This window comes from Phocoena phocoena, chromosome 14 (genome assembly GCF_963924675.1).
Source record: "Phocoena phocoena chromosome 14, mPhoPho1.1, whole genome shotgun sequence".
NCBI lineage: Eukaryota > Metazoa > Chordata > Mammalia > Artiodactyla > Phocoenidae > Phocoena > Phocoena phocoena.
In genome coordinates this window covers 83439130-83453483 of record NC_089232.1, presented here as the reverse complement: position 1 = coordinate 83453483, position 14354 = coordinate 83439130, and the positions used below count along the sequence as shown (strand labels likewise).

At 48.3% G+C, this 14354-nt stretch overlaps 1 protein-coding gene across 1 annotated transcript in view; it reads right to left on the bottom strand.

Annotated features, from left to right (window-relative positions):
- Positions 1 to 662: 662 nt before the first annotated feature.
- The window catches only part of ADAM17 (ADAM metallopeptidase domain 17), a 51235-nt gene continuing 37543 nt past the window's right edge, over positions 663 to 14354 (bottom strand). The window contains exons 12-19 of the mRNA XM_065891587.1: positions 12727 to 12926; positions 11629 to 11732; positions 6815 to 6949; positions 5332 to 5462; positions 4500 to 4578; positions 3659 to 3747; positions 1965 to 2015; positions 663 to 1491 (exon numbers count right to left, since the gene is read on the bottom strand). Of these exons, the coding sequence (XP_065747659.1) occupies positions 1132 to 1491; positions 1965 to 2015; positions 3659 to 3747; positions 4500 to 4578; positions 5332 to 5462; positions 6815 to 6949; positions 11629 to 11732; positions 12727 to 12926 (1149 nt within the window). The 3' untranslated portion in view covers positions 663 to 1131. The remainder of the gene's footprint in view (positions 1492 to 1964; positions 2016 to 3658; positions 3748 to 4499; positions 4579 to 5331; positions 5463 to 6814; positions 6950 to 11628; positions 11733 to 12726; positions 12927 to 14354) is intronic.

The following is a 14354-nucleotide window of genomic DNA, read 5'->3' as shown; positions in this document are numbered from 1 at the left end:
GATTTGTCACAGGTTTGGTTGATTGATTGCTCTCAAAGCTTACAAGTTATCTCAGTTAAAATGTGTTCGCTGGTGAGCACATTTCAGTACTTAGCAGGGGAAAAAAGCTTTTAAAAGGAAATCAGAATTCAACCTGATGGTTTCTATCCTTCACACAGTAGATGCAGACCATACTGAAGCACTAGATCAAGAAGTAACATGGGTCAGTACCCAGGGTTTCTAGCAATCAGCTGTGTGGGGAGAAAGCCCCAGACCAGCACATCACACCCGGTTCTTTTGGCAGAAACCATCTCCTGTGCATTCTTGGCCACTAGTGTTTGAGAAGAGGCGACCATAACTTTCTTATTCTGAAGTAGTTCAGGCTTTCTAAATGGCGAATGTTTTAAGAGGATGGTGACAGTATTGATACATGAAGATACTTCAGAAACACACAAAAACTGCCCAGCTATCTGGGGTCCTAAAACAGTTGGCAGAATTCTGTAGATTCATGGAGCTACAATTTAAGCTAGATTGTTTTAATTCCAGACATTAGAGATTCTTAACAATTCAGAGTTAAGAAACCTTATCCCTAAATTTAGCGGTGTAATTCCCTTCTTCTGCTACAAGTTCTAGGTAATATCTAGAAACAGAACCCACATTTTGGAGACAATGTATACATTGGTTTTTTTCTCCCTTTGTCTTCAAGGCAAAAGAATAAATAAATCTATTCTGTGTTCCAGTTATCCTCACAAGAAACTGCTAAATGCCTCATGTTTGCTGGATCATTACAGTGTTTAAAACAAAACTGAGCATCTCCCTAATCAGTGCCGTTCCCAATATAAAAAGTTAATTTACAAAAATGTAAATACTCATAACCTAATCCAGCTGTAGTTTCTGCTTTTGCGTCAGAGGTTGAAGGATATCTTAAAGATCAAAAAAACTAAAACCTGAAAGCCTCAAATTAAGCGAGATTCACCTTACCTCTTCGGAAGGAAAAGGGCCTGACCACACAAGTATTACGTATGCGAAGGAAGTCCAAACACATGACCGGCATCTGCTGTGAAGTCACTTCCTTTTTTTCTCCCAAATCTTCACAAATCTATAAAAATATTCTGCACACGGAAGTCAGAGCGCTCGGGACGTGGTCCTGAACTAGCACTCGGTTTCCTTGCTGTCAATGCGGTTCTGACGCTGCAGCTTAAAGGACGAGGCCTTTTCGCTTCTGGTGACCGGATGGTCCGTGAGGTCCTCGAACGACTTGGCGGCCGTGCTGCTATTTGGGAAGGGGTCCTTCTCGAAGCCGTCCTCGTCGGCGTGCGAATCCATGCTGGGGTCCTCCTGGATGGTGTCCATCCGCTGGTGGTCCAGCTTCGGGGCCACAGGCACCAAAGGCGCGGGGGGCACCGCAGGGGCAGGCTGTGGGGGCTGCAGGCGGCCCGGGGTCAGGGGCGCGGGAAAGGGCTTGATGACGCGAACCGAAGCGGAATCCATGCTGCTCAGCATCTCGACGTTCTGGAAGACACGGAGTAGGTGCACCCCAGGTCCCACAGTCCCAGCCTCACCCGGCAGGTGGCCACCCCTGTCGGTGCCCTGATCCCCATGCTGGGGAAGGCACCCCAAGAAGCTACTCGAGCAGTTAGCGTTCAAGTCCTGACACACCGCCGTTTGAAGACCCAAAGGAGGCTCACGAGAAACAACGCTGTCAGGATCCCAAGACAGGAAAAGCTCTCTCAGTGTTAAACTAAGCCCGTGCTGAACAGCTGACCACTCAGGGCTGACCATCCAAGCGACTAGCAAACGTTCACTGTCACTGTCATGAGAACTGACCTTACCATCCAACCTAGATCCCTCCTGGTACCCCAGGACCTTCCTGCCAGAGAAGGTGCCGCTGGAAAGGCTGGTGGCTCTTGCTGGGGAGGCCAGTGAAGGTCTCTGCTTAGCAGGCCTCAAAATACAACCGAGAACAACTCGTGAGAGATACTTACACTGGGGTGGAACAGAGACAGCGATTCAAACTGCTTGTCCAGTTTCTTATCCTAGAAAGAAGAGCAGAGCAGCGTCACTCCTGCAAACAGCTGGTTCAGCGCCCCTTCCTCATGAGCCCCTCCTACTGTCCAGGGAAGAACGAACTCAGAGCTGGAGGTGTACAAAGTGGAAGCAGGTCGCACAGAGGAACTTCGCGGCCACGCTTTAAGGGTTCTGCCCAGGTGTTTGCACGTCAAAGAAATGTGTTTTTTGGCGTTAAGTAAGGAAACGGGCGAGGTTTAAGCGCTGGTGTCTGAGGCCCAGCCCCGGGCAGGAACAACGAGGGCGGCTCCGTGCGGCCAGCGCTGGCCTCCCAGCGGCCCAGCCCACCAGAGCCTCGTCACTCCTCCCGGCCGTGTCCAGGGTCGCTGTGGCCCCAGCTCTTGGCAGCGCCAGGCCTCGAGTCCTGACACACACCCTGCAGAAGGCTGGACACGTGGTCCGCCCTCCCTGCCCGGGGCCTGGCTTCCAGCCCAGCCGCCCTGAACGGCCGCCAAGGTCAGAGACAAGCCACTGCCCGCCCTCCCGTCGGCAGCCCTGCGCAGAAATCGAGCGTCAGGCCTCTCGGTCCACAGTCGTAACTCTCGCCGTAAACCACGCAGGTCTGACTCTCAGGTAAAAGCGACCGTAATGGACGGCACCGTCGCCCATCTGTCAAAGCCTCCACCGCGCCCCCTTTAACACCGCTCCGCTTTCGCAGGGCTTTTCCTGGCATCCGGCAGGCTCGCCGCTCGAGAGAAGAGCCGTTCAGTGAGAGCGCACAGCCAAGGAAAGGCACGGGGCCGCGAAGACCCGAGAGCTCGCCGGGCCGGAGCATCCCACGTGCTCGCGGGAGGGCCCCGCGCAGGGGTTTCAGGGCACAGGCCTGGAAGCCTGGCTCTGACGTCCTCATCTCTACACAGCAGACAAATCCTCCTTTTCCCACAGAAGCAAGGAGAACGGATCTATAAGAACATTTCTGGAGAAAGAAATTTTCGGGAAAACAGGACCAGGCCGCCCAGAGAAGCCTCTCGAGCCCCTGAAGCCCTCCCCGTGACAGCACAGGGATAAAATCGTGTTTCTGTGGACAGCAGAAGGGTCTGACTTAGGCGAGTCAAGCTGCCTGTAGGTCTTTCCTACCCACTCAGCACCGTTTCAAAATCAAAATCAAACTTCATAAAGTGCCTGGAGTTTCTCAAAGCCCTATTCAACTGTTAGCTGTTACTCATTTTGAACAATAAAGAAGACAGCTCCCTCTGCTCATGTGGAAGCATCTGAGCGAGCACCCCAGACGACGATGCCAAGACTGCAGACCTGATGGGGCAGCATGTCTGGAATGCTGCTGTTTGGCATCTGCTCTGCCACAGCAAAGTCAGCCTGGGTGCGCTCGTTAAGAAGCTTCACTCCTCAGAGGTTCCGGACAAGCCCAGTTAACCAGTCTCTCTGAGTTCTTATACATGAGAGCGAAACATCCGTGCACAAAAAATGTAATTTTTTTACAGACCATTAATCTTTTTACCAAAAATGCTTTTCCAGGGACAGCACCAAAAATGTCATTGGAAACAGCAGGTCAGATTTTTCTAAGAACAAATTTTTATCTTTTCCGAAGGTAACATGGTTCGAGTTGCTCAAAATTTTAATAAAATGTTTCATTACTTAAAAACTGGTGACTTACCACACAATGGACCAGAATGCTGAAAGGAATCCAAAATATCAAGGAGAAAACCAGGACGGAGCCTACGATGTTGTCTGCTAAAAACTTCCCTGTGAACAATTCCAAACAGTGAATGTCTTGACCAAGTACTTTAGAAATTGAAAATGCAACCTTCTCAGAGTACTATCACGTGTCAAACGGCACAGACTGCTGGCGGGATGTAACAGCTGAGCTGGTACCAAGAAGCATTTCTGTGCCACTGCTGTACACCCAGCTGTCCCCCCACACACGGGAGCTCTCCCCAGAATGGACCCATGTGCTTGTGGAGAACAGATCACATCACAGGAGGGCCCACACAGTCCCCGGAGGGACAGTGCAGGGGACTCATCCTGGAGGAGGCTCCTACTAGGAACAGTGCTTGCGAAGACAACGCTGATGCTGTCTGGGTACTATTGTTTTTGTGACTAAACCCTAAATGATGAGCCCTAGAGGACACAGTGCATCCTTGCTTCTGCAAAGTCTGAGGCCCACTTTTAAGTAAATGACTCATATCAAGCAGGATTCAGCTTTGCAAGCTACAGGACTGAAGGACACTTAACTGTCACATGTTCATTTTTTAGTAAAGAAGCCAGTATTTTTACTTCCCTTGTTTTAAAATTTGTGCATCCGTGCTACACAGGGGCAGACCTATAATGTGTCCACATTTTCTTTAGCCAACAAAGTCGCTTCAGAACAAAAGTGGTAACTATTTCCATCTTCTATTGCACGATTAGGGCCTGTCAGTCTGAAACCACACTTTTTTAACGTCATCAGTGAAATCAGCTCAGTTCCAAGCAACCACCCACCTGGGGAAACCACGTACCGAAAGTATTGATGCTCAGCTTGTCAATGAACTCCCAGAACCGCTCAATGACATCCTGCACTCGCTTCTCACATTTGCCCTGTGAACAGAAAGCACCCGGCATTACCCCAGCGGCCATGCACTTAGAAGGAACATGGCTTCCTTCAAGTCAAACACATAATTAACACGAAAAGGGCTCCACTGAAACCAAACGGCCAGGAGAGCCATCTCTGACACACTGGAATGGGTACCTAAGAAGGTGCATTCTCTGTCACTGACACGCCACACTCAGTCCATTTTTATAAGTGAATTTAGAATTACCAGAAGACAAAACTCAAGAAAACCAGTTTGTTAAAGATGGGCCAATTCCAGTAAGGACTGCACTGATCTCACACACACACTGCCGGAGATGCCTCTCAAGCCCCTTAAGCCCTCCCCGTGACAGCGCAGGGATAAAATCGTGTTTCTGTGGACAGCAGAAGGGTCTGACTTAGGCGAGTCAAGCTGCCCGTAGGTCTTTCCTGCCCACTCGGCACCCATTTCAAAATCAGAGCTTGCAATCCTGCAGAATTAGTGACCTTTATAATTAGCCCAGAAAACCAAGTCAGTAGGACTCCCTGCCTCAAACTCAGCTTTACCACAAAGTCCCCCAGGTCCTGCCCAGTCTCCTGAGAGCACCTGGTCTTCTGAGGTCACACGCACAGTATGTAACTAGACTCTCACACGAGGACAACGGATAGACATGTGAGCATCTGTGCTCTGATTCCCTTCCATTTGCAAAACCCAGCATTTACAAAATAAAAACTTCACATCTGGCTGTTAGAGAAAAAGCTGCAGATAAATAAATACTCACATTCATGTCACAAAATCCTACTGTACAGGGCTTTCCCTTCCTCAAAAATAAGTTCTTCTGTTCGGCGTCGACATAGGGCAGGCAGCGGCCCGAGGGGTCCCTGCAGCACACCTTGCACGAGTTGTCGGTTTCTGAAACAGAGCAGAGCCTCTTAGACACGCGCTCTCCTCCTGCCTGTCCCGCTGCTACCCCGCTCCCGCAGGGAAGGAATTGCACTCATTTTTTATTCCAACAGCGAATATGATCCTGGTTTCACACCCGCCCCCTCCACTCCCCTCCCCCCGCCAAGGAGTAACTCCCGAGTTCAGGCTCCTCAGCCCTCAGAGAGGTAAAGCAAAAGGTAAAAACAATTTACACAGAAAAGTTTCCTTTAAGAGATTAAAAGGCAGATTCTCTCTACTTCAAACCCTTCATAATGCTAAATGATTCCCTTCGTCCCGGCGTTATTACGCTGTGGGTTTCAATCCCTGGCTTCTCAGTTTCCGGCACACTCTGGAAAGCCAAGGCTCCAGCGAGAGCCAAGCCACTGTGACAGAACTGCCAGCCTCGGGTGCAGATCTGAGTGACCCGCCAGCGACAGGAGCACCGCAGCCTAAGAACGACCTCTCCCCTCCATGGACACCACCCTCCGACAGCACATGGGGTATCTGGCACACGTACAAACTGCAGGAATGCCCAAAAGGTCAACAGGCCGTGTAACTCGGGACAATCTTTACTTGACCTCTTAGGAAAACTGAAATCAGCCAGAACACAAAAACAAGCAAAACCACTTTAAAGGAAAAACGAAAACCTTCTCCTCATTCATTCACGTGTCAGGCATTTCCTGGGCACTTGCTATGTGTGCTTCCAGGGCACCCCAAGCCGCGTGCCGCTCACTGAATAAACCACCTGGCGCTTACTGTGTGTTATCTTTATTCACACGTCATTCCACCTGGAAGAGCCGCTTGCTCCGCTGTGTGGATGCTAAGCGCCCATCCCAGGGGCTCTGACTTCTGGGATTTCTGCTGTGAACGCAGCAGAACTCTCTCTGATGGAGGGCGGGGAGCTCAGAGCCCAGCCAGTCCCTCAGGCCCTTCCTCAGACCCAAAGGTTCCAAAAACAGTGTGGAAATCTGAGGACAAGGGTCCCAGAGGCCGTGGCTGAGAGGCCCCTGCCCCAGGCGTCTGGCAGGGAGCGGCGGCGGCTGGCCCAGCAGACGTCCCAACAGAGGGGGGACCCGGGCCTGGGCCGCGCCGGGTGGGTCCTGGGCCGCACCAGAGCTCGAGGCCAGCGGGAGGAGGAGTGAGGACGGACCTCCAGCCGCCCGCCCTTCCGCAGTCCCCTCTGGTCTCGCCGCCGAGCGGCCTCACGGTCTGAAAACACAGCCACGAGGGAGATGGACAGGACGGCTTCCGGAGACGACCGTGGAAGGAGCGGGACCCGGAGGCAGCGGTCCGTCTGCGCACACCACCCGCTGCAAGGATGGGCAGGGCCATGTGCTCACCGTTACACGCGCAGGACTCCAGCCTCTGCTCCCGCTCGCAGAAGGGCACACACTTGCCATCTTTACACTTGCCGAGATCCAAGCACACCGTGTCGTCGGCAGCATCGCCAGGAGGGGGGCACTCACTGCTGTTACCTGCAGCACGCAAAGGGCACACGGGCCGCCCTGAGTCACGTGGCCCAGTTCCACGGGGCGGCCCGTGTCCCGGCAGCCGGGGAGCACCGAGGCCTGGCCGTGCCGGGCACCAAGCTGCCCGCTCCTCCCAGCGTCCACCCGGCTCCCGCGGCCTCGCCTCCGTCACTACTTACACGTGCCAAGCATTCTTTTACCTTTATATTGTGAAACATAACATACAAAAGAATGTATATACAAGAGATCTCCACTACTATCACCAATAAAAGACACCTGTGTGCCCTCCCTTGACTAAGACGCAAACTCCCTAGGAAGGCACACGACCATCCCCAAGCCACACGCCCGCTCCAACGGCCACCCTTCAATGTACTCCATTTCTCTCTCACCTCAGAACCTGACCGTATGCGCTCAGTACCCACAAGGTTCTTGTCTCCACTCTCTAAAGAGGACTGGCTGCTTCTCACCCTTCAGATTTTCTCTCCAAGACCTCCTTGCTCAGCCTTTCTCAGCCATCCCCGAGGACCCTGCCTAAGCTGGTGGCCCCTCATCCCCGCCATGCTCTGCCACTCCACGGGCTTCTCCCCTTCACAGCACACGTTTTACAATTTACATCTATTCGATTACCTGTGGTTATTTTCTGTTTCTTACCACCAGACTGGTAAGCTCCATGAGAGCAGAGCCCACAACTATTAATGAATCGGTGATGTCCAATCCCTGTCACACTGTAGGTAAGCCACAGATATTTCTTAAATGAATCAATGATTCGTAAGGACAAAGAAAAGCCAACCGAGGATGTTAAATCCGAGAGAAAGGGTGGAACGAATGACTCACTCTGGAAAATGAGAAGCACACGCAGTTGAAAGCCAGCGCTAAAAGGGAAGGGAGACCTCTGCACGGCACCACTACAGGCCTGGCCTCTCAGCTGAGGAATGGAGCCAGTCGAAAGGTTCAGACTCAAAGGGCTGTGAACCTAAATGCATCTGCCCTATTTCCTACAAAAGCAGCCTTTCATTAACTACCTAACACATATGAGACACTTGCTTAGGCTGCTACCTCTGCCTCTGGTTTTATAAAACCCATTATGGGTGCTGGGCATTCAGAGTGCCAACAAGACTGTCTTATAGCAAACTCACTGCCACTGAAAGCAAACTCTGGAAAAAGTACAGCAAGTTCAGGGGAGGTTTGTATTCTGTTCTGTCACCATATTTTTAGTATGTTATGCTGCCCTCAGCAGAGACATAAAAAATGCTTTAGAACATCTGTTGAACATCTGTTCTTAAAAGATTAAAATCAGAGTATAAAACGCACAGGAAAATAATTAAAAACATAGCATCACCTATTTAACATGGTACTCAAAGTGGAGCGTGCACGAAGATCCGCCAGTGGATGCTGCAACAGAGGGCTGGGCCCTGCCCCAAGCCGCCAGTTGCAGGAGGCCCGGGGAGGGGACCAGGCATTTCCATTTCTAACAAGAGCCCAGGTGCTGCTGCTGCTGCTACTTTGTATAAAATACCAAGGGAACAAAAGGCTGTTTGAAAAGGAATATCTTTTTTTCAAATTGTTTTACTTACACTTATTTAAAGAAAACATCTTTCTATTATTACAATAAAGACAAACACTGAGCACAGCTAGAAAGTGGTTTTTTGGGGTTTTTTTTGGGTTTTTTTGCGCTACGCGTGCCTCTCACTGTTGTGTCCTCTCCCGTTGCGGAGCACAGGCTCTGGACGCGCAGGCTCAGCGGCCATGGCTCACGGGCCCAGCCGCTCTGCGGCATGTGGGATCTTCCCGGACCGGGGCACGAACCCGTGTCCCCTGCATCGGCAGGCGGACTGTCAACCACTGCACCACCAGGGAAGCCCCTAGAAAGTGTTTTTTAAAGACTGATTGAGATATTCAGGCTCTTGACATTTGCCAAACTAATGTGATGCTGACAGATCTCAGAATGTAAGAATCATGAGTAACATCTCATAAAATGCACATGTAAAAGCCGAAGGAAAACTCAAAATGAGATAAAACTTCGCATCCACTAGGATGGCGACAATCAAAAAGACGGGAATTCCCTGATGGTCCAGTGGTTGGGACTCCACGCTTCCACTGCAGAGGGCATGGGTTCGATCCCTGGGTTGGGGAACTGAGATCCCACATGCCGTGTGGTGCGGCCAAAAAAGAAAAAAAAGACAGACAATAAGAAGTATTGGTGAGGATGTGGAGAAACTGGAACCTTCACACATGCTGGTGGGAACGTAAAATGGGCAGCCACTTGGAAAACAGCCTGGCAGTTCTTCAAAGGATTAAACAGTTACCGCATGACCCAGCAATTCAACAAAAGGATATATATATAGGAGAAATAAAAACATAAGTCCACACAAAAACTTGCACACAGGGACTTCCCTGGTGGCACAGTGGTCAAGTATCTGCCTGCCAGTGCAGGGGACACGGGTTCGAGCCCTGGTCCGGGAGGATTCCACATGCCGCAGAGCAACTAAGCCCATGCGTCGCAACTACTGAGCCTGTGCTCCAGAGCCCGCGAGCCACAACTACTGAAGCCTGTGCACCTAGAGCCTGTGCTCTGCAATGAGAAGCCACCACAATGAGAAGCCCGCGCACCACAACGAAGAGTAGCCCCCGCTCACCACAACTAGAGAAAGCCCGCGCACAACAACAAAGACCCAATGCAGCCAAAACTTTAATTAATTAATTAAAAGTTGGGTGGGTTCATTAAAAAAAAAAACTTGCACACAAATCTGCACAGTATCATTATTCATAGCAGCCAAACAGCAGCAACTGATGAATGAATAACAAACGTGATATATCCATACAATGGAATATTATTCAGCAATTAAAATAAATGAAGGACTGATTCATGCTACAACATGGATAAACCTTGAAAACATTATTCTGAGGGAAAGAAGCCCACGTATTGTATGATTCCATTTATATGAAACATCCAGATTAGGTAAATCCATAGAGACAGAAAGTAGATTAGTGGCTATCTGGAGCTGGGATGATGAGGGGACTCGAAATGGTGGCTGAAGGATGCGGATTTCTTTTTGAGGTGATGAAAACAGACTGGTAGGTGGATGCACAAATGTGAGGATACTAGAAACCACTGAACTTACACTTTAAATGGGCACAGAGATTAGAAAAATACAAGATGGGATAGATACACCAGACAAACAGGCACAAGAACAACAAACAGGCAGCAGACTGAATATTAACAAGTTAAAACAGTATATGTGTAACGGATTCACTTTGCTGTACACCTGTAACTAACACAACACTGTAAGTCAACTATACTCCAATACAAATTAAAAAAGAAAAAATTTAAAAGAAATCACAAGGGTCAAAAAGGAGCATTACATACTGATGAAGGAATAGCAGATCAAGAAGATGTAGAGAATATGTCCAATCATGTACCTAATAATATAGCTTGGAGATTTTTTAAAGGAACAACTAACTACAGGCAATAAGAACTACAGGTAATATTGATAATCAATACAATCTCAAACTTAGCTCCAGATAAAGTCCTAAATGTGAAAGGTAAAATTATGAAGCTACAGAAGCAGCTGTGGAAAATATCTTTGTAACTATCCACAACTCAAAAAAGTAAACACACAAACAAAATGACAGATTTGATTCAAGTGAAAGATTTCAGTTCCAAAAAGGACAACAGATAGGAGGAAGGCATATGCAATGTTTAAACCAAATGGATTATCATAAAAGAACTCCTCCAAATCAATAACAGCAAAAATGAAATGCAATTTTTAAAAATGGACCAAATAAATGAACTAGTTATTCACAAAAGGAGAAATCTAAATAGCTAACAAATATAAAGAGATGTTCAAGAAAAATGTAAATAATAAGAAATCACGTTATACTCATCAGACCAGCAAAAAAAATAAGACAGCTGGATAATACAGTGTGTCAGCAAGGACATCAGAATACAGAAACCTGGACCACTGGCGGGGGCACTGACAAAACCCGTTACTGCTGTTCTAGAGAACGCTGGAGTGCCTCCCTCCACGACTAAGCAATTCCACTCCTCCGTATGCACCCACTCCTCCATATGCACTCATCAAGCTCTCAGAGCTCCCGAAGTAGATGTGTAAGGGTGTTCGGTGTAGTCCTATCTGTCGTATTAGGAGATAAAGGCAATCCAAGCAGCTACTGCTTGGCGAACAGATAAGTAAAATATAGTAAATCACAAAACTAAACACTCAGCAAGTGCCCAAAACAATGAACTAGATACAAAGATACAGATACACAGACAGAAATACAGAGCAATAGAAAACAAGAGTTGTAAAAACATGGTATTGAGTTAAAAAAAAAAAATGATCTAAGGTAGAGTATCGCTTTGGCACGTTAAAAACACACATATACAGAAGATAAACACACTATCTTTCAAGGATATACACCTATCTAGGCAAATATTAGACACGTTAAAGCAGATGCCTATGAGGGGAAGGAGAATGGAAGTGAATAAAAGGGAATAAACAACAAAGAGAAATAATCACGGGCCTTGCACAGACCAATGACAAGTGTGCTGAGATCAACTCAACTCTGCACATGAGGTTAAAAAAAAGAAAGGGCTATATTCATCTGAATGAAACACAATCTTGCTTTCCAACACACACATACCTGTTAGAGCAAATTATTCCAAGAGAACCGACGGGAGGACATACCTGTGCAGTAAGACACGCCTTTGCAAGTAGCATTAATGGCCTCTTGGCACTTCTTCTGGGCCGTCTCGAACTGACAGTTTTTACAGCAAGGACTGTTCCTGTCACTACAGAGGAAGAGCAGACAGTCCAAGTCAAAGAACAGCCCCACAGCACAGACTACGGTCATGCCACGGGGCCCTGAAATGGCAGGGCAGGGGCTCCTGGCTGGGTCACCCACTCCTGCACAGACTCCCAGGCGCTAGCACCACCTGCACATGGTCCATCTGCCCTTCCTGATGCAGACTCACGCAGCACAGTGGTCCAAATTGACCCATCTTTAAAACATCTTGGTGTCCTTGGTTTTCATTAACTTAATACAGTAATTAAAAAAAAAAAAAGAAAAGGACTTCCCTGGTGGCCCAGTGGTTAAGACTCCACACTCCCAACACAGGGGGCATGGGTTCGATCCCTGGTCAGGGAACTAAGATCCTACATGCCGCATGGCGCAGCCAAAAACTTAAAAAAACAAAAACTCAAGCCCACAAGGCAACAGTGGTCAAGAAACTAGTCAGCCCTATCAGTACTTACAGTGCTAATAAGCACTGAATACCATTAAATCTGTGACCAGAAATCAAAGTCCCCCCTACTTCTAAGCCAGGCACTGGACGTTAAAAATGGAAATTTAAGTACCTTCTAACTTGTAACCTGCTTCCTCCACAGTTTCTGGGATTAAACAGTATTCTTCAACACTATTTACAGTATAGATACACAATAATTAATTTATGTCCCAGGATTGTCATTTTGATTGTTTCCCATATTTTGTTATTATAAAAGGATGTAGCCATGAACACCCCTGCTAAATCATCTTTGTACATCTCTGTTTCCTTAGAAAAGATTCTTTGTACCATGGCATCGCTACAGCAGAGAGGATGCAAGATGGAGGATTTGTGATACAATGTCACATTGCTTTCCAGAAAACATTTTTCTCGCTATAAAGGGCAGAAGGGGTAAACACACACTTGCCAGGCCCTCTGATGATTCTAGAGCCCCGCGCTTTCAGCCCGCTGTTGTGAGGACCCCTGTCAGGCGCCCAACTCCACCCCACGCCACGCTCCTCACCTGCACCGGACGCCCGGCCTCAGCATGCAGTCACTGTCGCAGCAAGTGTCGTTGTTCAGGTACATGATGCCGGGGTCACACTCCTCCCCCTCGTCCACCCTGGAGTTCCCGCACACTTTGTTGCTGCGTTCTTGAAAACACTCCTGGGCCTTACTTTCAATGGTCTTATAGATCGACTGTTTACTGCAGTTTGAAAACATCTTAAGAGAAAAGAGGCCACATAGGACCCAAAATAACATAAAAATTCATTCCCAGGTGGTGTTTGTGCTTCTTTTCCAGGGACAAACTTTAACACAAAAGCCACAATCAGAACCATCTTGAAGGTATGTCAGGTTCACTGTCGCCTCTAAATGTCATTTGTATGGAATTGAATCATGGCCCTCTGCAAGATGCTAAAAAGGTGACATGAACGTGGTTAAGAGCCTAACATTCTTCACAGGAAAGTAAGCTACACGAATGCTGAGACCAAACACCCCAGCCAGTCTAGCACGAGCAGAGAGTCACCAGACTCTAAGCCACCCCAGGCTCAGGCACAGGCCCCGCTGCAGGGACACTGAGAAGAGGGCACAGGCGGCCATCTTCCTAGATGTAACGATCCAGGCCTGCAAAACAGGGTCTCCTATGGTTTACCTCTTCATCTTTCCCTGAATATTTACATCAATGATCCATGTTTAAAGTGTTTAAATAGTTGAGCTTAGTAAGAGGAATGTTATTACATATAGTCTATTAAAAGATTAAATTTTAAATTATTACCTAAACGTTTTCATGAGTCCCCAAGATCTTAAGTTTCTTTGAGTTTCTACAGTTGACCAGCATCTCAAAGGAAACCTGAACCCTAGCTTGCCCACTTGGTGTACAGAAACATGAAAATGACCTAAATCTGGACATTTTTACCTGGAGCTCTAAAATGGAGTCCATTTCCCAAACCATCTGAAATTATCAAGAGAAGCGGATCAAGACTTGGGTAAAACTCAGCACGGGTACTTGTAGAGGTAGGGCCGCCACAGTTTGCAAACGGCTACAATGGCTTCACTTTCAACCCAGACAAGGGCCATGAGACCCCTGAGGAGCAGAGAGCACAGGACCCTAATGAAATGGTATAAAATATACACTGGTCTCCGGCCCCAGTTCCTGGCACAGAGCTCCCGAAGCCCCTGTAATTTCCTGGGTCAAAATGGGAATGTCTTTTGTTGTAATGAGCCGACTTGGAGTGGGCTCTTTGGTGGCTCCTGGATGGGGGCTGGTCACCAAAATGACCAAGCCGCCATGAGAAGCTTGGAATTTTCAGCCCCGCCTTCCATTCTCTTTCGAAGGGACAAGGGCTTAAAACGGAGCTAATGGCCGATCGTGCCTATGTGATGAAGCCTCCATAAAATCCCAAAAGTACAGGGTTCAGAGAGCTTAGGGGTTGGTGGACACAGGGGGGTGCTGGGAGAGGCGTGCACTCAGAGGCAGGGCAGCTCCACGCCCCTTCCCACACACCTCGCCCTATGCATCTCTTCCATCTTGATGCTCATCGGTATCCTTGATCATAGCCTTTTATCATAAACTGGCAAACGTGTTTCCCTGAGTTCTACGAGCTGCTCTAGGAAATTAACTGAACCCAAGGAGAGGGTCACTGGAACCCC